Raw genomic sequence first — 25,645 nt, 5'->3', positions numbered from 1 at the left:
TATAACAGTGAAAACAAGGCAAGCCCGAAATTTCCGTCAATGGCGGGGTAGCGTTGTCTCCAGAAATTATGGAAAATCTTCGCAAATGATACATGCTGGGAAGTGAAAGTTTATAATTTGGCCAAAATGAGCTATCTTTAAAGCTTTGCTGGCAACCTTTTGAAACAACCCTCACATCATGACTTCCTAAAATGTTGCCTATGTAGGCTGCTCAGTGGGTTTGGGAACACATTTCTCTCTTTCTCTCCCTTCTATCAGGTTGAACCAAGAAAAGATGAAACGCCAACGGGAGACCATCATCCCGCCCTCTGAGACCAGAAGTCCTGGCCCTGGGGTCAAAGGTCGAGTAGCAGCTACGGACATGAAAGGTGCCCACAGACGCAATACGCTCGTATGCTTACAGTTACAGTCAATGCATTAATGCTAAACACTCTGTGTGTTTGTCTCAGATGAACTGTCGATGCAGGATCCCGAGTCCAATATGAAACTGGCCCAGCGGATCGAGAAGGACGTGGTGAGTGCCGGTGTCACTGCGTAACACTGGATATCTGCGCACACACACATCTACAACACACTCAACCATTGAGTGTATCAGATTAGTGGTTACATCAGACCAGACGTGACGCTGTAATTCAGGCTGTGTATTTTCACTCTGTGTGTGTCATTCAGCAAATCCTGAATTGCGCTCTAGATGACATCGAGATCTTCGTGGCGCGTCTTCATAAAGCGGCAGAGGCTTTCTCACAACTCAACCAGCGCAACAGGAGCAAGAAAGGCAAAAAGAGAGGACCGGCAGGTATATATGCAATACGTATATTTACTCGTGCGAAACGCATCTGGTAAATTACTTTTATTTGTTTATTCCTAAAATAAAGTTAGTTAATTCATGCTTAGGAAAACAAACGTGTAATTAAACTCATGTGCTTTGCTAAGCATTATTCTCATGTTACTTGTGTGTGTGTGTGTGTGTGTTTCAGAGGGAATGCTGACTCTACGAGCCAAGCCTCCATCAGAAGGAGAGTTTATCGACTGTCTTCAGAAGCTGAAACTCTCTTTCAATCTGCTGGTGGGTTTCGCCTGTCTCTGTTTCTAAATGAAAAGCATGCTCTTAAAAACACATGCACTCTGTTTTAACTCATGCAAAACACTTGGTTTGGTCTTTCTGTGGTTTAATTTGAAAGTCATCTGGAATATTTTACACTCAAATTGTGTATGTGCTTTAACTTTTTACTGCATGCAGAAAGAAACGAGAGCAAATTTCTGTGCAAACCGTTTGTAAAAAGAAATGTTTTATGAATGAAATGCACATTTATTCTGCTCAGTCAGTGTCATGAAAGAGGCCAATAATGTGTGTGTGAACCCTGTTGACGGTCTGTGTGTGCCCTCTACAGGCCAAACTGAAGAAACACATTCAGAACCCCAGCGCTTCAGAGCTCGTGCACTTCCTGTTTGGACCTTTGGAAATGGTGAGGAACTGAACACATACACAAAATGTTTTCCTTGCTATCGAAATGAAAACATACCAAAAACTTCTGTTGGTTTTATAAAAAAAAAAATGCATGCTTATGTTTAATACAGAATAAACCAAAACCTTAATGCTAATGCTGCACCTAAAAAAATCATTTGCATTTAAGTAAATGAATGAATAAGTACATACAAACATACATCCATGCATACATAAAATGAAACTTTATATATAATTTTTAACTTTGAAGACACCTTAAAATTCATGTTTGGCCAGATTAAGCTCACATTATTTATTTTATTTGTACTAAAGTATTAAGTACTCACCAGTAAAACTACAATAATAAACAACAACAATAATAAAATGAACAATATGAGCATCCTGCTTGGTACAATAAGAAAATGCAAATATGCATAATAGTTAAAGGCTCATCTAATTTACTACAACGATCTGTAATGTGTTTTTTCCCGTGTGAATTCAGATACTGCAGAACAGTGGCAGTCCTGAGCTGCCGCGTGTGGTCATCTCTCCTCACCTGTCGCGGGACACAGTGGACTTCCTGAGAGGACACCTGACTCCCAAAGAGATGACCATCTTTGAGCTGCTGGGAGACGGTTGGACGAGGCCCAGGTGATGATTCAACCAACAACTGTAGATGTGTTACAGGAGTGTGTGTCAGTGGTAAACTGATATATCCAGCTGATACATCAGCCAATGTTTGTTCGTTTTGAGATTATCAGTATCAGATTATGGTAATTCACCCTCGTGGGAATCCTAAAATCAGTTTTTGAATGGACAAATAAAAAATAGGATTGGTTTTTACATTTTTTAACTAATGTTCGACCAGAGTTTTTTGTGCTACTATTACGTTTCTTCAGATACCACCTTTCATGTAGTGTGTAATACAGTGGTTTGTGAATGTAAAAGGTCTGCAAAGTGCAGATACATGGAGTTATTGTCTCCCAAAAGAAAGAATTGATTCTGAACTGCCAGAATGAGTTGTCCTGAGTTGAAATTCAGATATGGTAATGAGCGTTTGGTTTCTGACATGCACTGTAAGCTGTCGACCAATCACAACAGACTGGGCCATCTGACCAATCAGAGCACAGTAGACCAGTCACAACCATAGACATGTATAGAAAGGCTAGATGGCTCAAGGCGGAGTCAGCTGTGTCGTCACTTGGCGGCCATCTTAGGTCAGGAGACTGCGCTGCTGCTCCCTGCTGCTGTGGACGGAAGGTGAGTGACATACGCCAACTAAAATGCTCGTAACTTGCTGAATTCTTGACGGATTTACAAACGGTTTGGTTTATTACAAACCTTATTAACGTGGCTATGATTTGTGCTGATGCCGTTTGTGGCTATAATTTTTCACAAGTATGCAGTTAAATAGCCGCATCCCTGACGTTTATGACACACCAAGCCGTTTGAAAATCGGTTGAAAATTGAGCAAAATATAGTTATTTCAGCACTACATGCACAATAGACTTTAATGTTATAACTGGACGAGCGGTCCTGTCCTAAGATGGCCGCCGTGTGACGTCGTCGGGTCCCATTGGCTCTCAGCGCCGGTAAGCTATCTAGCCTTTCTATACATGTCTATGGTCACAACAGACTGAGTCATCTGACCAACCAGAGCAAATTAGACCAATCACAACAGACTGGGCCATCTGACCAATCAGAGCAGAGTAGACCAATCACAACAGACTCTGAGCCATCTGCCCAATCAGAGTAGGCCTTTAGAAAGGAGTTTAAAGATGCTGTATCCTTTATCAAAGCGTTTCAGACACTATGAGAAAAGCAGTGATGCCACAATGTATATTATGAGAAAAAGTTGTTGTTTTTTTTTACCTTGAATGGATGTAAACCTATTGTAGGAGACTCCAAAACAAAATTACGAACCTTTAAAATAGCATAATAGGGGCACTTTAATGGCAAACATAACATATCTTGTATGTTATTTTATCTGTAAATAATAAATAAAATAAATGTAATCAAAATTATAGTATCTAGATTAGCATCAGTCAGCCATTAGTCTTATGTTTATGTTGCCTTATTCTGGGTGTGTCTTTGTGTATCTCAGAGCTGATTGGCCGAAAGATCTGTGCGCTCCTCTGTATGTCCCAAAGTTTCGGAACGGCTGGGAGCCGCCGGTGGATCTGTTCCGCACGTCCCCGTGGGAGACGGAGAGCGCTGGTGTCCCGAAGTCTCCAGTGCAGTCAGAGTACAGGGCAAAAGAGGTGAGAGAGAGATGAATCGATTTATGATTTATGAAGCTGTTTACACACCCAAAACACGTACTTGTGCTCTATTCTATGCCACGCACCTTAAGTTCCCGGATGATGCACTTATTTAACCGAAAAAACAAAGTGTGGAACGGTGGACACTTCAAGTGACACTTCAGACACCGATGTTGAAAGACAAAATAAACGTATAAAGCTCATACACTACACGGTTGAGTACATAGTCTATAAGTGTATAGTGTATAGTGTGTCATTTGGGACACAGCTTGAGTCTTTTCTGTGTGTAAATCTCTTCTCCGTGTTAAATGGATTCCATCTTTTCCCTCTTTTCCATGTCAGTTCTTTGGATCACAGTCGTCGCTCTCTTCAAACGGGTGAGTTAGATGTCAAGAGGTCTATATCTCTGTAACTTTGAGATTTTGAGTAAATTAGAATTTAATTAAATTGGAATTTTATGTGAATTCTGTCCTTCAAACTAAAATGACAAGCTATTGAGTAACAAGTGACCACACTGTAAACCACACTGACATACATTCAGACAAGAGTCAACTATCTAAAAGGTGTTCAGTGTTTTCTGTAAATGTCAAGTTAGGACAAGTTCACACGTTTTATTGTCATTTTATACAATATATCAATTGCAATTGGGCCAAAACAATGTAGATATTCCACAAATCCGCTATTTTTTTTACCCTTTAAAGTGAGCTGAAAATCCATTAAATGGCATATAATCCATAATGACCATAAATTGTGGATAATTTCTTTTCATTTACTTTTCACTACTTAGTTTCAGATAGTAGTTCCTTGTCAATAAACAGCAGGTTCTTATTGTGACAACTTGCCACTTTTAGTGTGACACGTTTTTGACATTTGATCCATGTGAAGATTTTTCTGATCAGCTTGTTACCCTCACATTTTGTTCAGGTCTTTCTCGACGTCTGCTCCTTCTCGGAAATATGTAAAGATCCGCTACCACTTCGTGGCACGAAATGCCAACGAGCTGTCAGTGCTGCAGGACGAAATTCTGGAGGTATAAAGATCACAAATGACATCTCATTAACATCTCAAAGATTAAACAGAGCTCTAATGGAGTTTTGCTCAAGTCTCCTGCTCCTCAGGCCCTGTTTACAGCTAGTATTATGAAGCGTTTTGGCCAATCGGATCACAAGTAGACGACACTAAATACAGGTGTAAACTGAGTCTAAAACGTTTTAAGCTTGACCACTTTATTAGCCACTTCCAGAGGGAGTTGAAAACACATTAGACTGGATTGCTTTCGTAGTGTAAACACTCATGTTGTTGAATGTGTTCAAACTCGGGCTGGGATAAACGATTATTTTTTAAACGATTAATCTAGCGATTATTTTTTCGTTGCATCGATTAATCTAACAATTCATTTTTCCAGTCCGATTCGATTATCTCCCCAATCCCCATTAATTGACTAATAGCAATTTATACATGTTAATTTACATATCTGAATGAAAAAAACATGAATTCCTTAACATTGCAATGTATGTTTATTGCTCTTAAAATTCCAAAATAAAAGACTATACAAGTGCATAGTAATGCATTCTTAGTCAGAGGTAACATTCAATAAAACCTTAAAGCCTTGAAAACACATAGCTTACTGAAACAAGCTTACTGAACACATAGGGCCTAGCTTACTGAAAAAAAGTTCTTCTTTCAGATGAAAATAACAACTTGATGTCTAGCATTCAATAAAAAAATAAAAAGGTCACCCAAAATACTTGTTTAGAGCAATTGAAAGAATACAGTAACCAATGTAAACTTGAGGGCTTTAAGCTAATACAGAGAGTGCTTTTCCAACAAAAAAAAAAAAAAAAAAATTAACAGTGGGAGCCAGCAGCCTGTCATGGCGTCCTTCCTGAACCAACAGAATTGAACATTTATGTTGAAAACACATAGTCCTAGCTTACTGAAAAAAGTGCATCTTTTAATTCTTCGTTCACATAAAAATAACAACAACGTATAGTAATACACTCTGCCACTCACCTTTTTCTTAAAAAAAAAAATACTTAACAAGAATTTAATAAATGGAACATTATTGTAAAGTGTTACCGATTTGTTATACACCGATTCATACGTCTCGTGAGTTCAGTGTTGGACAGATCAGTTGTTTTAACCATTCATTAAAGTGAATCGGTTCAAATGAGTCATGAGTTCGCGAATCGGACGTGTCATTAGTGGACCTGTAGTCTACGGCAAGCGTTGTGTGATTATCCCGCAGTTTATTTTTTACCACAATTCACACTCCGCGGTAATTCAAGAGAAAAAAATCTCCGAATGCTCCACGTGAAACTTTGGTCTTCCGCCCTTTGAGCAAGACAGCGCTCGTGTTGTTTGAAGACGGTGAGTGCGTGCGCGCGGCCGGGGCTCTCTCTCGTACTTATATGCGCCCTGTCAAGCGCAGTCAGTCATTCTATTCTACATCACTCACCGATCAAATAAGGGTTTGGCGGCCGCCAAAAAAGAATCGACGCGCATATTTTGCGTCGACGTATTTTTTGCGTCGACGTCATCGATGACTTCGACGCGTTGTCCCAGCCCTAGTTCAAACAGCCACAGAAGACCGTCTTCTCTCCGTCTACTGATCTAATGAGTGACATTATGGGAAGAGCTCGAGCCAGACGGGATTTAAACTCTATCGACTGAAGACCCAAGTTTGGTTTGAAGATGAAAAATGTACCAAGCACAATGTTCTCTCTCCATTCCTGTTCTCTAACACACACTCACAGCGTTCGGCTGGTCTTGTGTCTGTCAGAGCAGAAACTAAAGCTGATGTTCTCCGTGTGTGTCTTTCCGTGTCTTCGGTCATGTTCATATGTAAATTACACGAGCTTATTTCATCCATTAGATCGAAAATCTGAAAAACCCATACATTTACTCGCCCATAGACCCTCCCCTTGAAGAAATCAGGACAGAAGTGGTTGAAAGTGGACAAAAGAGACGGATTAAAACACCAGGTGTAAATGGGAATGTCTCCCTCGTCTACTTGTGATCCGATCGACCAAAACGCATCTCAATACCAGGTGTAAACAGGGCCTGAGGATGTTTCTCCTGAGAAAAAGACTCACATGTGTCTCCTCTAGAGTTTCATAAGAGATATCAAGGTCTCAGATTGTGCTCAGATTTGCCAACATACCAATCAAAAGCCAGAGATTTCAATATGATAAAAGATTTTATAGCTTTATTCTCTTACTGTATGACAAAAAAAGTCATGCAACACAATTTGTGTTGGTTTGTATTATGAAAGAACTAATGTTTGTTTTAAGGTGTTGGAGGATGACAAGCAGTGGTGGAAGTTGAGGAACAGAAGCGGTCAGGCGGGATTCGTGCCCTATAATATCCTGGATGTGGTCAAACTCGAGGACCCTCAAGTCATGAGTGACCCGCCTTACAGTCCAGTAACACCTTACAGCCCGGTAAACAAACCAGCCGAACTTAATCAGATTTAAAGGGATGGTTCGGAGTTAAAACAACCTATGGTCCTTTGCACCATGACCTCGAGCCAAACATCCCCCCAGAAGCCTTTTTCCCCTTGGTCGAACATTATTAAAGTTAAAGCTTATTTAGAGATATCAGCCGAATGGCTTAGTGCAGGCGCTAATGGATCCAGGGTTGTATCTCGTAAATTACTCCACTAATAATGCCCAGAATGGTACCAAACTTCTACAGTAGTACAAATAGGTTCTGTACTCATAAAATGAGGCATTGGAAAGTTTGTAAGTACATCAGGAGTTTATTTAAAGAACACTTGCCTGATGGCTAATGCTACCGCTAACCCGGACGTCGAGGTCACTTCAGTGGTTTAGGAAAAGCACGTAAAAGTCCTGACAGAAAGCGATGCATAAGGATATAGTGTAACGACGCCCAGTTCCAGGCATACACTAATATTTTGTTGGTAGTACCAGTTTGCAACAATTATTAGTTAACACTAAGTTGTCAACACTTCGTAAAAAATTATAATTCGTCGTTACACTACATCCTTATGCATCTCTTTCTGCCACGACTTTTACGTGCTTTTCCCAAACCACTGAAGTGACCTCAACGTCCGGGTTAGCGGTAGCATTAGCCATCAGGCAAGTGTTCTTTAAATAAACTCCTGATGTACTTGCAAACTTTCCAATGCCTCGTTTTATGAGCCTCATTTACACATCATAGGATCCATTAGCGCCTGCACTAAGCCATCCGGCTGATATCTCTAAATAACCTCTAACTTCAATAATGTTCAGCCAAGGGAGAAAAGGCTTCTGGGGGGGGGGTGTTTGGCTCGACGTTTGGTGCAAAGGAGCCTTGGTTGATTTTACTCCGAACCATCACTTTAAATGAACGGTAAATGTCCTTAAGCCAGGGACACACTTAAAGGGATAGTTCACCCAAAAACGAAAATTCTATAATTTACTCACCCTCAAGTTGTTCCAAACTTATATGAATTTCTTTCTTCTGTTGAACACAAAAGAAGATATTTGAAAGAATATCAGTAACCAAACAGTTGATGGACTCCATTGACTACCATAGAATGAAAAAAATACTATGTAAGTCAATGGGGATCAAAAACCATTTGGTTACCTACATTCTTCAAAATATTTTTTGTGTTCAACAGAAGAAAGAAATTCATACTGGTTTGGAACAACATGAGCGTGAGTTTTTCTTTTTTGGGTGAGCTATCCCTTTAACGACTGTAAGCCCGATTATGAATGTAATTTGATACTTACGACTGATCATGCCCAAACGCGCTGAGTCAGAGACAGTTGCGCTCAGTCAGTGTTAAAAGTCTGTAAGTGTGTTCAGTTCAGTCGTAGAATGTTTCAGCTGGTTGTTAAGTGTGTTCCTGACATTAGTAATCATTACTTAGTGTATCTCCTGCTCTCACTCACACAGCCGTACCGAGGACAGTCGCCCTCCAGCTCAATGGGCAGCGATAAAGACGGTGAGTGTGAGAACACACACACATACAAGATAAATATGATCAGAACCTGTATAAGAATACATCTGAAAATGTGTATTTATGTTTCTGCCTCAGGCCACACTCATCAGATGGATAAAGTGAACGATGAGCTGCTCATGTTGATCACCGGTAATAAGACGCATCAGCCCACGAGGAACTTCAAGGTGGTTCGTCAGTCGGCCGTCCCGCTGGCCTTCGACTCCAGCCCAGCAGAGGTCTCCACCTGGCTCAACGCCAAGGGCTTCTCCAAACCGTGAGTCGGGCCACAGAAAACAGATCAAGCCTTCCAAACTATGAACATTTTATTTAAAATAAATAAATAAATAAACAAATATTTTTTTTACTGAGAATTCATGAAGCCTTCTAAACTATGAAAACATAAAAAAAAAAAAAAATGTATTTTTATCGAGAACTCATTAAGCTTTCTAAACTATAAAAAATGTATATAAAAAATAAATAAAATGATGTATTTTTACTGAGAACTTATTAAAAGCCTTCTAAACTATGAAAAAAATATTTTTGTTAAAAAAACTTAATAATGTATTTTTGCTGAGAACTCATGAAGCCTTCTAAACTAAGAAAAATTTATTTAAAATAAATAGACAAATAAATATTTGTTTTAACTGAGAATTCATTAAGCCTTCTAAACTATGAAAAATTTATTTTCTTAAAAAAATTAAATAATGTATTTTTACCGAGAACTTATCTCGGTATCTCGAAACTATTAAAAATGTATTAAAGAAAATAAAAATAATGTATTTTTACTGAGAACTTATTAAAGCCTTCAAAACTGATTTTTTTTTTAAATAATAAGAAATTATGTATATTTACTGAGAACTCATGAAGCCTTCTAAACTATGAAAAATGTATTTAAAATGTTTTATTTTTTACTGAGAACTCATTAAGCCTTCAAAACTTTGAAACATTTATTAAAATAATTTGTTTACTGAAAAATCATTAATCCTTCTTAACTATAATAAAATTATTTTAAATAAACTATGAAATATTTATTAGAATAAAATAATTAATTTATACTGATGAGCCATTAAGCCTTCTAAACAAAAATTATAAAATAAAGAATTAATTAAAATGAAGAATAAAATAAAGAAAAATACAAGAAATTAAATAAAATCAATAGTTACCAAAAAAGTAACAATCATGACGTGCAACAACTGAGGCTTTTTCTCTCTTTGTTGACACATGTCCTATTGAAATCAGAAGATGAACCGGGACATATTTCAGGGTTCGTCCCTTTTCCCTAATTATAGCCAATGGCCTTTACTGTGGAAAAACCACATGTGACAGCATGAGCAGTGGATGAAAGCTTTCCACATGACTAACTCACACTGGACAATCATACTTTCCCACTGAAGGTCATGGGGTCTGAATATAAGACTGTGTCTCTGTGTGTGTGTGTGTCAGGACGGTGGAGCGTTTGGGCATCCTGACAGGAGCTCAGCTCTTCTCTCTGAATAAAGATCACCTGAAGGCCGTGTGTGGAGACGAGGGCTCTCGCGTCTACAGCCAGATCACCGTCCAGAAAGCTCAACTAGAGGTCAGAAACACTGCAACACAACATTAGAAACAGGGAAATCATGGGAAACGTATACAATTTGTCTGATTTGTCTTTTCTCTCTCTATCAGAAGAGTCGAGGAGATTCCGAACTGCAGGAAATTATGAGGAAACAGCAAGAGAAAATTGAATCTGCCCCATGAATGCGCTTACACGGACTGTCAATCAAACGGTCACCTGGCAACAGTGACTGTCAAGCAAACCCACCAATGAACTTAGATGACGTAGATTCTGCCACACCGTCGACCAAACGTCTAATTCAATATATTTTTTAATTTGTATATTTATTGTCGGTGCTTTTATTGTTATTAGTGTATGTACAAATTTATCCGCATGCTTTATCTTGTTCATGCTGGAAAACACATGTAAGCTTATAAGACTCTTTATTGCATGAAAACAATGTATAGTTGAATCTCACAAAAACATGAACAGGTCACGCCTCAAAAACAAAAGAAAAATTGAATTACTTTTTTTTTTTTTTAAGTAATTTTCATTCTCAGTCATTCCGGCCTCAGAATCAAAAGAAAAATTTATTATTAATAAACCCCATTAGGAGCATTAACCTTTTTTTGGGGGGGGGGTTGGATTTTCAATTCTAGAAATAATTCATATTAAAATTAATTATTTTAAATGAAATAGATAATTTTAAAATAATCGTAATTTTAATTCTAAATTATTCACACCTCAAAATAAAAAATATAATTATGAAAAAAACAGATTAGGACCATTAATCGTTTTTTTTTTTTGTGCATTTTTTTTGCATTTTCATGACGATTTAACTTCTCAAAGTAATGCAGATATATATTTTAAAATATTTTTTTTTCTCTTGTCATTTTTATCCGGTTATTCAGACCTCAAAATCAAAAGAAAAATGAAATTGTGAAAAATTAACTTTTTTGGGGTTATTTTGCATTTGCATGTCATTGACATTTTTGTTTTGCATCTTCATGTAATTTCATGACATTTTTGTTTTGCATTTTCATTTAATTTCATGACATTTTCCTAGTAATTTTTTTTTAACAAAAGCAATTAAAATATATATTAATATATATATATATATATATTTCACATCACAGTAATTCAAAAATGTGTTTTAAGTTGATGTGAATTGCTAAACAAAACGAAATTTTAAGCTAATTAAATTAAAGTGTTTAATTAAATTAGTGTTTTGTGTTTGTGACCCGTACATGTTCTTGACAGGCTGAGATTCTCCCGTGTCTACAGGATTGAGGGGAGTGAGCGTCTTCTCGTGGTTTGATGTATGATTGCAGTCTGTCACACTACACATGTAAATAATGTGCTAAATTCTGTCTCATCACGCATGTTCTGATGCTGACAGTTATGACGAATGAATGAAGCGAGAACAGTAAATTTATCAGATGGATTCATGCGTGTCTTTTCTTCCTCTTGTCAACACTGTGTACTGAACAAGTGTTTGTAATGTGTATAAAAGGGCATTTAGAGAGAAGGATGATTTGGTTTGATCTTACAGTATGTAATTTAAAACACAACAGAGAGATGAGGTTTAATCAGTTTATTCAGATAACAATAGTAGTTCCACAAGTACAACCTCTTAGTATTATCCTCTGCTAGCTTGTCCAAATGTTATTTATAAAAACAAATCACTGTATTGTAAATTTAAGAAATAAAGTGACTACTAAAAAGACTGTGCCTCAAAAATTACCCTCAGAATATTCAACGCGTCTAGCAACTCTGCAAATCCAAAATGCAGCGATTGTAATCCAGCAATCATAACTTTCACGTACATTCACGCACATTCACGGACCTTCAAATACATCCTTTATTAGGATCGAGACGCACATCTTTGATCAGTCTTTAAAAACACATTCAAAGTGCCACAATTACGCTTCAATATCAAAAATAAGTGCTAAACGTCATTTTTAGTGAACTGATTGACTGGTGGTTTAGTTGATGTCTAGTCTGAGAGATTCTCGCTCTGATTGGTGGATATTTCTTTGCTTCTCGAATGAGGTTTTATTTGTTGAGGTACGCATCCAGCCAGAGTTCTCCGGATTTCTCCAAGGACCTGATAGGAGAAGAAGAAGAATACAGTGAAGCATCTGCCAGTAAACGCACACAAAATACAACACGTTCTCACTCCCAAGGTTCGGTCAGGAACCCCTTGCCTTCGCTTTATAACACACAGGATACTCCATTGCTTTCAATGAGAAATCTTTGGCATTAATACACAGATTTAGAGGGACCATATGTAAGATTGTGGCCAAAACTGGTACTGCAATCACTTTCAAATTACTGTAGAGCGGTGTATCCCCTCCCCCTCCCCCCTGACTCGAGGTTGCCAGTTAGGCTGCAGGATCCAGCAGGAACTTGGGCTGCTACAAGGAGCTTCCAATGGCAAGTGCGGACTTTGTCACGACGTATTTCGGATTCATAACGAGGTCTTTTAGGTTTCGTAACGTTAGACATTTTTTATCCGACACGTTTGTAGCTGCAGCTGTGGTAACTAGAGCAGAGCTGGCAACCCGGATGCCGAAACACTACTGACTTCGTGATTGGTAGATAGGTGGAGGGTGGAGCTTCAGGCCAAAACACAACATGACAACATCAACATCAGTTGAGGGCTGCAACTTCACTTTTAAATGACAATATCCTGGCCGGACTACTGTTGTCAGTGATATAAGTATTTGAAATGAACATGATTTCTTAATGTCTAGTGACATATCAGGGCCATTTTATGATTAATTGAAATACATTTCTTACATACGGTTCCTTTAAAAACAAGTCTCGCCCTGCATTTTGTCATTATATGTGACCCTGGATCACGTCACCAGTCACATGTCGCACGGGTATATTTGTGGCAATAGCCAACAATACATTCATTGTATGGATCAAAATGATCGATTTGATCTTTTATGCCAAGAATCATTAGGATATTAAGTAAAGATCATGTTTCATGAAGATATTTTGTAAATTTCCTACCGTAATATATAAAATATTTATTTTTGTGAGTGACTGCAGCACAATCGAGAACATAAATGAACAACTTTAAAAGTGATTTTCTCAATGTTTCTATTTTTTTGCACCCTCAGATTCCAGATTTTCAAATAGTTTATATTGCCCTATCCTAACAAACCATACATCAATAAAAAGCTTATTTATTCAGCTTTCAGATGCAGAAAATTGACCCATGTGACTGGTTTTGTGGTCCATGGTCTCATATATTGTTTGACTCAGAAAACGTCATATAACATGTTCAATTGGTTGTGAATGTCAACTTTTTAAAGGAAGAGTTCCTGAATCAGTGCAAGAGCTTCTTTTGAAGGTGAAAGCAAGAGATGTTCATGAGTGTGTCATACCTGACGACGTCCGCGAAGGCCCCGTGCAAGGTCTTCTCTTGGTACTTGACTCCGTATTTGGCACATAACTCTCGAACGTGTGGGGCGGCGCGCCAGTAATTGTGCCGAGGCATTGTGGGGAAGAGACTGGGACGAGAACAAACCGCAGTTATGAAATGCCGAAGATACACTGATAGAGAAACGTTTATGGCACAGAAAGTGTGCTTGAGGTTTTCTTACTGGTGCTCGATCTGAAAGTTGAGGTGTCCGCTGAACCAGTCGTTGAAGGTGGATTGCTCAATGTTACAGGTTGCGACCAGCTAAATGAGAGAGATGTAAGCGTTGACATGAGAGAATGGCTAGTTTGGAAACCCAGTGATGCTGTGATGGGTCAGAACGTACCTGCATACTGAGCCAGTCTTGGTGTTGCTCATAGTCGATGTTCATGGGGATGTGGCTCATCTGGGTCACCCACACAAACCAGTGACTCTCCATGAACCTGCGGCACACAGGAACAACACATTCATACCCACATCATGTGACTTATCATGTGACCGGGGGTCTGCCAAATATTGTTTGGTCTGAAACTCATTTTTGGGAAAACATTGTTACAAAAATAAAATATTAATTTAATGTCACTCAAAGTAAAATTCACATACGGTAAATGTCTCATTGCTTTAAAGAAGTACAATTGTTTGTACATCAGTAATCACTGATTTAATGGCTTTGTTAGCATCATAAAATATGTAAATTTATACTTTGACACCAGACATTTAATGTAGAAATTAGTGATGCACCGAAAATGCTTCTCCAAAGGTGTTTTTTGATGGTGATTTATTAAATCAATCTTTTATTTTGATGAAGATCTTTAAATCTATGCTGTATTCAGTTGATGTGTGTTTTAGTGTTTCAACCGCGGAAAGACGTCCATTAAACAGCTTGCAAACGATACGTAACATTATATTTACCTCAGGAAAGCCATTCAGTGTCTATACTCATAAATATATGCACTATACAACATATTCTTTATAGTTTTACTTAACATGTTGTCTTCATAATTTAATGTGTTTGAATAAATCTGTCATGGAAATGAGTTATTACAGTCACTGTGTGAAATGTTTATATTGCACCAATGAATCGGAGTAGAAGCAAAAAGCTGATTTAAAAATAAATTGTGAAAATTTGTGTGTGAAATTTTAATGTTTATATACATCTTTTTTTCTATTTCACTTTCTAAAATATTTCAATAGTAGTCATTCATCTAGTATATCTCATTGAGTAAATCAAAGAGAACATTTTTGTATGATTTTTAACATGAAACTTTGTTTTTATGACATGAAATGTTTGTACTTTTAACTATGCATTTGTCAAAAATGAACAAAAATGAACTACTGAAGGAAAATGGATTTAAATAAAAATATGATAAAACATTTTCATACACATTCACACTTTTTATTTTACATTTAATTAAATTTAGCCTAAAATCTTTCTGTTGCTCCAAAGAAATTCCACATAAACTCCACAGAAAAACACTCGAATGAAAATGGGCAACACCCACTAAAGATCCTTATTTTTGTTAAGTGAAAGAAAAGCATGGTACTAGATGGTACATGTGCAAAAAACATGGTATTTTTTGTAAGTGTGTGTATTTGTGTGTGTGTGTGTATTTGTAAGGGTGCTTCTCATCCATTGAAAAGGCACTTGGAATATAAAATCTACAAAAACATGTTTAAAGCAGCAGTAGTAGATAAACTAATGTTTCGTACCTCACGAAATTAAACAGAACCACCGCCCAAAACACACCGTAGAACTGCGTGTAACACAGGAAGTATCGAACGTAGTAACTTATACACCACGCGAGGTCCTAAAAAGATAAGACGAGAGGAGATAAGATAAGATAAGGACAGAGAAAGTGCTTATAAAAGCACGTACAGCTGCAATAACACAGCAAGAGTCAAAGTGATCATGGGTAACTTACCACCCAAAGACGATGTGAGATCATATTGTGAAAGATCTGGAACTGGAAATACACCGGAATGAGCAGAGGAGGTCCGACTGAGGACGAGTGACAGAGAGAGAGACGGTAAACATCAAGACACAACAAGACTAGTTGATGGTTTCTATCGTAACCAGCCGTATAGGACCTGAGCGAGATGTTTCTAGTGAAATAATATATAAATGTAGTTCTGTCATGACAACTCATGGAGTATTTTGCATGGTAATAGATATGATAATGTTACATGTTTGGTAATGTCCCCACAAGGACAAGGATTTTGGATATTGCCATCTTTGTGGGGACATTTTGACCTCATAATGTAGGGTTTACCAGTCCCCCCCCCAACCCCACACACACACAGGTACATATTATGGTCTATTTATATAAGGTATATTAAGATTAAACAATATTCAACCATATCCAATGGGACTCTAAGAATAAAAAAGTAGCGTAGAAACGTCAGTTTATCCATTATGTTCTTATTTGATTCTCATTAGGATCATTTACGATCTAAGGCCGGCGACACACTGGCTTTGTGGCGTGTCCGTTTATGTTTCGGCTCCCATGTTAACAGGTTAGAGCGCGGAAAACGCGTGCATGCTAGAAATAGAACCGACGCCTATTTTTCACGCGACACACAAGCGTGTTGGAAGCGTTTCCAGGCGAAATAGAATAGGAAAAGATATTTATATGTCATTTTGACACGAATACATATTAATAAATGACATTTTGATGTTTGAAAGTCTCTCAAAGACAAAGAAAACGCCACGCAGCCAGTGTGTCTCCGGCCTAAACCATGATATAATCCTGTACACATTCCTGGGGAGCTTCTGAGCAGACAGCCACTGTGGCATAAACTCACTTACTGAAGAAGAAGTACTTGTGCTGATGGTTGTAAGGCAGATTCTTGATCTTCTTAACGCCGTACTGTAGTAAAGACAGACAAATCAGAGTCGATCTAGTGTTTTCATGTGTGTTTCCTGAGGATAGTGTGTTTGTACCTCCACGGGCTGCACTTTTCCAACTACAAACGCGTTGAGCATGTTGACGTCCGGGTCCTTTTTGAACACGTTGGGTTTAGCATGATGCTGGAAGTGGCGATGGTTCCACCAGCCCGCAGATGCTCCCTGAAGCACACAAACACATATGTACACAGGCCAATAGGACATGCTAACACGCTCAAACAGACTTCACTAGTGACCAATCTGGATGCTACTTTCACAGTAATGCTAACAGAACTTCTCATGCGAATGTACATGGTACTGTAGATGAGCGTGATCTTAGCATGTTGCTAAGCTAATGATATTTTATACTCTAATAAGTAGCATAAATAGTATAAAAATACAAAGCACAAACAAATTTTGGGGGAAAATAGCTTATTTTTAATTAGACTACATATTTTGGTATTGAGCGAATTATGTTGATTTTATAATCTCTCAAACTTATAAGCATATCTCTCGCTTCATCCTCCATCTTGGATGGATTTTATTCAGTGAATTTTGACTGTGAATTCAGTCAGTTTTCACAAATGTGTCACTGTATGATTTCAGTCAGACTAAAGCATTTATTTCCAAATGAAATCACACTTTTAAAGTTGTAAATGCATTTACAAAGTGCAAATGGAACTAACCCTCAGTTTTATTTAAATACCCCAGTAATACCCCACTTTTAAACATGGAATTTACTCATTTGGATTTTTAGAGAATTAAAAAAAAAAAATTATATCATTGAATTATGTGGTATATGTTTAAACGTGTTATATATAATGTGTATCTACTGTAGATGGCTGTGTCACTGAGTGACATTACAGCTAGGCTAATGAACTGTATTAGTTAGTGGAAGAACTGTTCCATATTTATGGTTATTAATAGATGAAATGTTTCGAGAACATGTCGGTACCTTCAGCTGTCCGATGATAAATTTGTGCACAAGGTGATTCCATCGAGAGGTTTTAAACACGGACAGATGACCGAAGTCGTGCTGCAACCATCCAGCCTGCGACTACAGACACATTAAAACAAAAAAGCAAACAAAAACATGAACAAGTGCTGAAAAACAAAAAACAAGCAGGTCTTCGCAGGTTTAAGATGGACGTCGCATTTATATAGTTCGTTTTTTGTTCCCAATTATGCCATTTACTATGAAAACTGGTTCGTTTTCCAGCTTGTGGACATCCAAAACAAAACATATTTTATTCAACCCTGCTGCTTTTTTAACACGGTTTAAAGGCCGTCGTAATGATGTCAAACCGTGTCAGTGGTACCTGTGCAGTAGCCAGTAAAACAGCAACGATGGCCGTGTTGATCCAGCCGGTTCCCAAGTAGTACAGCATCATCAGAGCGATGGCCTCCAGGAGCAGAATGTGACTCATATGTAAGATGAAAAACAGCGGCTGGGTTTTGAAACACCCCTCAGCCTCCAGACGCTCACGAAGGGCTCGGAAATCCTCCACAAGAGCCGCCTGACAGAGGAAAGAGAATACACACTCAACTATAGCTGTGTTCACACGGGAAAGGGATTGACATTTAAACGCAGGAGTGAATCGACTCGTTTTTTTAAAGCGATATCTCAAAATCTGAATGAAAATAGGCAGATGGACACATAGCTAGTGTTGAAAATAACTTTGTGCATACAGATGACTCAGAAGAGGAGTGACAACCAAACTGGTGTTCGTGACCCATGTGGTTGGTACAATAACATCACTATCACTGTGGCACGTTGAATTAAGAATGCCTTTTAACTTTTTCCCTGACAGCGTTTTTGAACAAAGTTGATTGTTTTTACAAAAGTTTCATCGCCCCCGAAAATATTTTGTTGTATGAATATCTGAACATGTAATATAGCAAAAGAAAGAACAGAGCATCTGCATAAAAAAAAGAAGAAAAAAAGAAGGTTTTATATCAAATGAATGCTTTCTTTTTATCAACACTTGAATGTGGGGAAGTTACATTAAAAATAAAAAATAAAATTTGAACAAAAAGCTGAGAAAATCACATCTGGATGGGATTCAGATCAATGATCAAAACACAGATCGAGTCCATCAACACTCTACTAGTTTACTAGTTATTTTACATGTAAATACAGCAGTGCTTCTAGCGTTTGTTTCTGCTTCTTCTTCGACTGTGTTTTGATCAGGAGATTCAGAAGATGTGTAATAGCGCCCCCTACCGTATAACAGTGAAAACACGGCAAGCTAAAAAGATTCCGTCAATGGCGGGGAAAGGGTTAAATTGCAATTCAATTATTCAATTTGAACTGAGGTAGGAAACAGGACGTAGAATTTTAATTAAAAGAAGTTGTATTAAAATGCAATGAAAATGTAAATGACTGTAACACTGAGCAAATGCTGTTATCTAAGGAGAATTACAAATGTGGAAAATCACAAGCAATACGTCGTTTAACTGCAAAAACTAATTTTAGAAAAGGGAAGTTCATACTTATAAAGATCGTTTGACAGTCTGGTTTTAAAATTCGTGTCATCATCCCAATTTGAATTTTCTGTGTGACTTTTCAACTTTAGTTCATTCTTATATTATTAACTCAGATTTTTTTAAGGTCTGACCATGTACATTTTCTCACTTTATTTATTTTTATGTCTTACTAGTAATTCATCATAAATATGAATATGCAAAACCCAGATATATTATGTAAATTCACATTCTAAGTGACTAAGGTGTCAAGGCAATATTTTACACCGAAACCTCACAGGTTTTATTAATCTTTTCTGTGTAGGTGAGTTAGAATCTTTAGTTAAGTCTCTATACTCACATTTTTCTGCCGGTCTAGACTGGGTTCAGATGCTTCAAGCTCCCCGATTAACAGCGGCTTCATGTATTTTCTCACCAGCGGAAGGTCTGGATGAAATGCAGTAAACGCCTCCTGTCACACAAGATAAAACATATTCATTTGAAGCTTATCTGAAACAATTAAAACAACACAAGATTAAAAAAAAACACTTGAAGATCAGGCTTGTGCAAAATTTCAGAATTGGCCTCCATTCAATTCATGAATTGGAATTTGAATTGAATTGACTCCGCCCCACAGGACGTTGAATTGAATTTGAATTGGAATGACAGGAAGTGGAATTAAATTCATGGCAATTCAAAGAAATTCCACACAGTCACACAACAGAAAGAATGTGTCTCGCATGCATTCAGTGTTAGGAAGGTTACTTTGGAAATGTTATTGCTTAATGTTAGTTACCCATTATAGATGCGGTTTGGATTACTTTATTTAGATAACTTTATCAATGCAAAGCAATTTCGTTTTAAGTCGATTAGTAACTAATTGAATTAAACATTTTACCTCAGTAATACAACTAAATACAATTACATTAATTTTGTAATTTAATAACAGAAATGTCATTTCATGTAACTATTTACTCCTCAACCCTGCATACATTTTGTTCTAAAATAGATATTGATCAAATTATTGAAATAAATTTCCCCCTCAGTGTTGTTTAATTAGTTTTGTTCCAATGTCATTTTCATTTCAAAGTAATCACACACACACAAAGTTGTTGTAAATGCAGTTATCATTTATTCCAATGCAAAAAATTACTGAGCAACACTGTTGCATCTAATTCTCAATAGCTCCTCAAATGTGTTATCATTGAGTCTGCACCGTTCTGGTCTGAATATCTTTCCTGCAACACTAAAGATTCTCTCAACAGGTGCAGAGTGAAGTTGTAAGTGACTTCTGAAACTTAAAAAGTCCTGTGTTGCCCATCAAATTGTGCTTTCAAACAAATGTCCACCTCAAATTCACTGTAAACCCTAACGCTCAAAATAATTAATTGGTTTGAGTAGGACAAACTTAAATTAAACTAATTTGTTCAGTCAAATTAACTTTTATGAGTATTTAGCACTTTCTTTTTCTTTCAAGTTCACAGAACTGATATATTTTAAGTAAACTGAACTGTTTCATTGTTTTGAGTTTTATGAAATGATTTATTTTAATTTAAACAAACTTAAGTTTAACGTCTATTTCCCAGCATGCTTTGCCGATGTCACTTAAATGGGAGAGTAAATGCTAAAATTAAGTGTAATATAATGTTTTTTTTTAGTTAATACTAATGAAAGTGTTCACATTGAGATTACATGAAGGTTTTAAGTTAAATGTATGAAATAGTGTACTCTGATTTTAATTGTTCTTAACTTGAAATGTTTAAGTACAAACTTAAAATCTTAAGTTCTGCTTACTTAAACTTTGAATTTCAAAACTTAAAAAATTTGAGGCAATCGACTGCCTTAAATTTTTTGAGTTCTGCTAACTTATTCGGGTTTACAGTGTTGTTTAACAACCATTTTAAATACTTGGTTAAAGTAAAGCATTCTGGGAAATGGAGTCATGTTCCATCATGTTCCACAAAATTACAATTACAATAAATCAAACTTAATTATTTGTTCTGTGACTAGAGCTTTTAACATTCATTGCTGGGGGAAAACATATCCTTTTAATGTAATCTGTACAAGTAGTTCAAACTAATATCATTTATAATGCAATCATATCTGACATATACTGTAAAGCTTCATTGTTAAACACTTCACTTAAAATATGTATATGAATTTCTTAGAATTTTGATTGAATTGCAATTCTGCTTCCTTTAATTCAAATTCGAATTGTAATTCTAGATCCTGTTTTTGACATCAATTCAAATTCAAGAATTGAATTGGAATTAAGGAGTCATTCTCAATTCAATTCTGAATTGTGCACAAGCCTGTTGAAGATTGTTTCCTGAAACTCTTTGGCTGGGTCTTAAAATTGAATGAGCTTCCTACATAGACGGCATTACGTGGCATTAAACACATGCTTATAATGCTGTCTAGTTAGGCAATCATTGTTTTGCAGTAATCCAGTATTTTTGCAGTTCCGTGTTCGTGAATTGGTCTGAATGAACAACATTAATGGGAAGACTAATTAAAAAGTAAACAACTCAGCAACTTAGATATCACCGCTTTATGTCACGTCAAAATAAAACCTGAAATGGCCTGAAAAAATAGTGAGCAATCAGCTTGGTGATATTAAAGCTACATCTTCATGGGTTTCCATCCAAACGTAAAGAAAATCTTTTTAAAGATTCGAACAATTTAAAGATTCGAACGAAAGAAAAAACAAATGTCAATTAGGTGCGTTTCCATCAAGTTGTTCGAGCGGATGACGGTGTTATTCGTAACCTAGCAACCAACAGTAAATTAAACACCATCAGCAGAAATGCAAATGCGTTTCCATCCCTCATTATTCGCATGAACTCTTTTTCGCACAAATTTAAAAAAAAAACTCAAGCGAGCGTAAACGTTTTTTATGCAAATTAAGGAATTTTCTCCCCCGAAATTTGGCCTTTCAATCACTCGTTTCTGATGCGATACTTCAAAATGCGCATAAAAACAGGGTGATGGAAACATAGCTGGTGTGATCAGTGTTTACCGAGCTTTAATGACTGACGAATGATACGAAAATAACATTACGACTAATAAAAAGAACAGCTGAACATCAGTTCGAAAATAGAATTTATTGTTCAAATTGTTACTGCCTTTGGTTATTATTTTGGAATAGATGTAAAAATGCTTTAAAAAACAAAATTGTTTAGATTTATACTTGGTTTTAATAAATAGAGGATTAATTACATAGTTAATGTTAAAATACAAAATAGAATTGTATAAGGTTTGTATTATTGTATTATTTAACCAGGAAAATGTGACAAAATTAAGTTAACTTACGTCAGCCTTACAATACAACATTCTATATAAAACAATAGTGGATTAAACATCAAAATGTAATGTTAAAATATATGTTTTTGATGTATATGTCTACATATATACTATAAGGACTTTGCCTCCTCATTTCAGAAAACCACTGCACGTCAATGGTGCCTAGCTAGGTTGAGACACAGCCATTGTGTTTTTATTTTATTTTTTAGAAATCTGGTGTATATAAAAGTTCTTCCATGTGTTTAAATGTTAGCATGTTAATGTTGAGTGTTTTACCGTCGCATCTTCTCCAGCATAGTGTCCGAGGATCCTCAGTCCCCCGGGGTGTCTCTTCACCCACTGGCTCACATTATAAACCTTCCTTTCAACCACGATCCACTGATCTCCAAACTTGGTGTGTTTCTGCACCTCCTCCCAGGTGTAAGTGCTGAACCTCCCATTGGTTTCGGTGATCCGGTCCGTCTGCTGTCCTCCGCCGCCCATCGCTGATCAAACTCTGACTGCTGCTTACTGTGCACTGTAACACCTTCAAGCACCGTAACCAAAAAATAACAGTTTAATATGAACATTTGTGCAGGTGCTCCGTCTAAGAACAGTTCGACTGACTTGGTAAAACATGCAACAGTGTAATTTAATGTTCACTTCAGCTCAATTTAATGCAAAAAAAATATCCACACTGTACAATTTTAGTCAGGTAATCAAAAAAGTCCAGTCTAAATCCATTTTTATTCAGGTCTACATTGTTGCAGAAACTGAAAAGCTGTCTAGATAGGCAGCTCACTAGGTTATGAGACAGCCTATTGTTCATGGCCGTTTGATTTCCACGCTGTAAAATGTTTTGTCAGGCAGTGTTACTACATAATTAATTACTGTAATTGAGTTGCTTTTCCCTTGAAAAAGTAAAGTAAGGGATTACTACATTTTTCAGTAATTTAATTACAGTTACGTCTGATGCAAATGCATTAAATACTGTATACTATACAACAATTCTATATAAAGCAATATTGATTTAACATCAAAATGTAATGTTAAAATATATGTTTTTGATGTAACCTTCTAGTCAGTTCAAGAATAATTTAAGCAACTGAATGAGACAATGGATGCTCTCATAATCTCATTATTATGCATAAAACACCCGAAGGGTCGTGCTGAAATACACGTCACGTATCAAATGATTACTTCCTTATTTTGCGATCGTCGTTTTTTTTTTTTTTTTTTTTACCACTTTGCATGACAAAGAATGAAAGCACTACAAAAAAAAACAGCACTAGATTCTTCAGAACTGCCAACTAGGACATTACAAATGAATAAACCGTTCAATATGACGTTGAACGCTGCACAAAATCATTCTTTCTCTTCAAAAAAATTACTTTGATAAACTACTGATTTCAATTCATGTGCATCCGTTGTTAAATAACATGAGCAGAAAGAATAAAGTAGCCTACAGCGAGTTTAAACTGTCAATCATTTACTCACCTTCTCAGCAGGCACTTTGATCACACACTCATTTAGTTTGTGTGAGAACGAGAAAGAGAAGCATCACTTTTTCATCCCTTGTACTTCTGTTGAATTCCGAACAGATCATTCGAGCGCCAGCGGCCAATCAGCGCGCAGACTCAGCGCCAGTCTCGCGCACCATCAGCCAATAGGAGGAAGAGAGAGAACTTTGGAAGGGTGGGGAGAGCCTGGAGATAAAGAAGAGTTACTCAGGTTCGAGTACCACATCGGCCAAGTGCAGTCATGCTGTGACAATGCCTGCGGGTTTAACAGACATATCATGTAAAAGTTCTGCATTACAAGCATGTTCATTGTTTATAAGCTTCTTATCTAAACAATTACAGGGCAAAAGCAAATACCTCATCAAATAATGTGTAATAATACAGTGATATAATTTGGAATGAACGAGATAATAGTACATTTTGTATTTTACACTAAAATACTGAAAAAAAGACAATAACATATACATTATCTATATTCTGATATAGCCTATTTAAAAAAGAACTGTAATATAGTTTTGTCTGTGTGGATAACGCTTTGCCTATGTCTCATTAAGAGTTTTGATTAATTTAAAATAATTTCAATTTAAAGCATCATGATTGTATCTGTTAATTATCAATACAGCTCTTACATAATATATACAGTCACCAAAATGCCCTCTGTAATGCCCCAAACCGGCTGTCAGTGGTTGCAATATGAATTCTCAATACAGATATTAAGTACAGTTCCAGCCTTTTACATGTTAAGACTCCTTTACTAAAGTTTCTTTGAATAAATAGGCACAGATTAGTGACTGATCAGACTGTTAAAACATTTCAAATGCGAAAAAAAAGAAGAAGAACTTTGGACTTTTCCATGCAAAGAAAACACCACAGACTTCTTCTGAACCTGCGTTTATCTAGAGCTGCATTTTACCATCCTTAATTTGTATCATGGCTTTAAAAGTTGTATTAACATCTATGAAAAGATTCTTCATTGTCAAGCATTTATTCTCTGATAATGCTCATGATAAAATAAGATAAGATAATTAGATGCTCATAAATGCTCAATTAAATGCAGGTACAGAGACTCATAAAAGGACATTTTGCAAATGCAGCAAAAAAAATTAATTAAATTAAATTACAATTTGGGAAATTACTTTCCCTTTAATTCACAATTTCTTTCACAAAATTTTGGCACACCTTAACATTTTTCAAAATTAGAAAGAAAAGTCTCTATATACCAGTAAAAATGTATTTTAAGTAGTTTAGGGTATATCTTTACATTTAAATATTTCCAGTCCATTCAATAAACAGGCATAATGTATACGGTATACATTATGCCTGTTATTGCATGGATAGGAAATATTGGAAATATGCAGGCGATACATAATGTCATCTTGACCTTAAAGGTTTCAAATGTGCTCAAATGTGCCATAACCTTTGGCCTACATCATGGTTGTCGGGGCAAGACACATTATAAACTTTATAAATTTGGATGAATGCATTTAAATTAGGTGACACGCCTTTAGTAATCCTAATCCCAGACAGCAACATAGTGTCGTCCCAGATCCGGCCCACATCTGGAACCATAGACTGTCTGGAACATGCATGTGGATTCCACACGTCCCGGAAGTGGGTGGGATGGGCCGACACTATGTTGCTGGCTCTTGATTAAGGACTTCTTTCTAATTTTTAAAACGTGGTTTAGCCTAGACATTGTTGTTCCTAAATGCAATCATGCAGAAAACCAGTTGTAATGGCTGGCCTACAATCATAAAGTTATGCAGGCAGATGGAAGATGCAGACATTTGATAGGCCTACTATTGTTTACTTTTAGGACGTGTTTGTCCACTTCAAACATTACTGAATCAAATGTTTTGAGTAGTTTACATAAAAG

The 25,645-nt window shown here is 36.7% G+C and overlaps 2 protein-coding genes across 5 annotated transcripts in view; one reads left to right on the top strand and one right to left on the bottom strand.

Annotated features, from left to right (window-relative positions):
• The window catches only part of eps8l2 (EPS8 signaling adaptor L2), a 47,180-nt gene extending 35,549 nt beyond the window's left edge, over positions 1-11,631 (top strand). For all 4 annotated transcript variants that reach the window (XM_082159105.1, XM_082159104.1, XM_082159107.1 and 1 more), the window contains 14 exons: positions 259-368; positions 450-514; positions 670-796; positions 978-1,066; positions 1,392-1,466; positions 1,947-2,095; positions 3,549-3,705; positions 4,048-4,082; positions 4,630-4,735; positions 6,999-7,148; positions 8,608-8,656; positions 8,750-8,927; positions 10,097-10,229; positions 10,319-11,631. In XM_082159105.1, the coding sequence (XP_082015231.1) occupies positions 259-368; positions 450-514; positions 670-796; positions 978-1,066; positions 1,392-1,466; positions 1,947-2,095; positions 3,549-3,705; positions 4,048-4,082; positions 4,630-4,735; positions 6,999-7,148; positions 8,608-8,656; positions 8,750-8,927; positions 10,097-10,229; positions 10,319-10,390 (1,495 nt within the window). In that variant the 3' untranslated portion in view covers positions 10,391-11,631. The remainder of the gene's footprint in view (positions 1-258; positions 369-449; positions 515-669; positions 797-977; positions 1,067-1,391; positions 1,467-1,946; positions 2,096-3,548; positions 3,706-4,047; positions 4,083-4,629; positions 4,736-6,998; positions 7,149-8,607; positions 8,657-8,749; positions 8,928-10,096; positions 10,230-10,318) is intronic.
• Positions 11,632-11,766: 135 nt separating this feature from the next.
• On the bottom strand, positions 11,767-23,897 carry fads2 (fatty acid desaturase 2). Its single transcript, XM_082159135.1, has 13 exons — positions 23,747-23,897; positions 22,547-22,796; positions 19,329-19,439; positions 17,824-18,021; positions 17,460-17,561; positions 16,562-16,687; positions 16,427-16,487; positions 15,543-15,619; positions 15,331-15,428; positions 13,967-14,063; positions 13,805-13,884; positions 13,586-13,711; positions 11,767-12,294 (listed from the first exon to the last, which is right to left on the bottom strand). Exons 2-13 carry the CDS (start codon positions 22,751-22,753, stop codon positions 12,243-12,245), a joined length of 1,335 nt encoding a protein of 444 aa, XP_082015261.1. The 5' UTR covers positions 22,754-22,796; positions 23,747-23,897; the 3' UTR covers positions 11,767-12,242.
• Positions 23,898-25,645: the final 1,748 nt, after the last annotated feature.

The sequence above is a fragment of the Leuciscus leuciscus genome (genome assembly GCF_965113295.1).
Source record: "Leuciscus leuciscus genome assembly, chromosome: 25".
Taxonomy (NCBI): domain Eukaryota; kingdom Metazoa; phylum Chordata; class Actinopteri; order Cypriniformes; family Leuciscidae; genus Leuciscus; species Leuciscus leuciscus.
The sequence above is the reverse complement of the archived record's forward strand: the minus strand, read 5'-3'. Positions and strand labels throughout refer to the sequence as shown.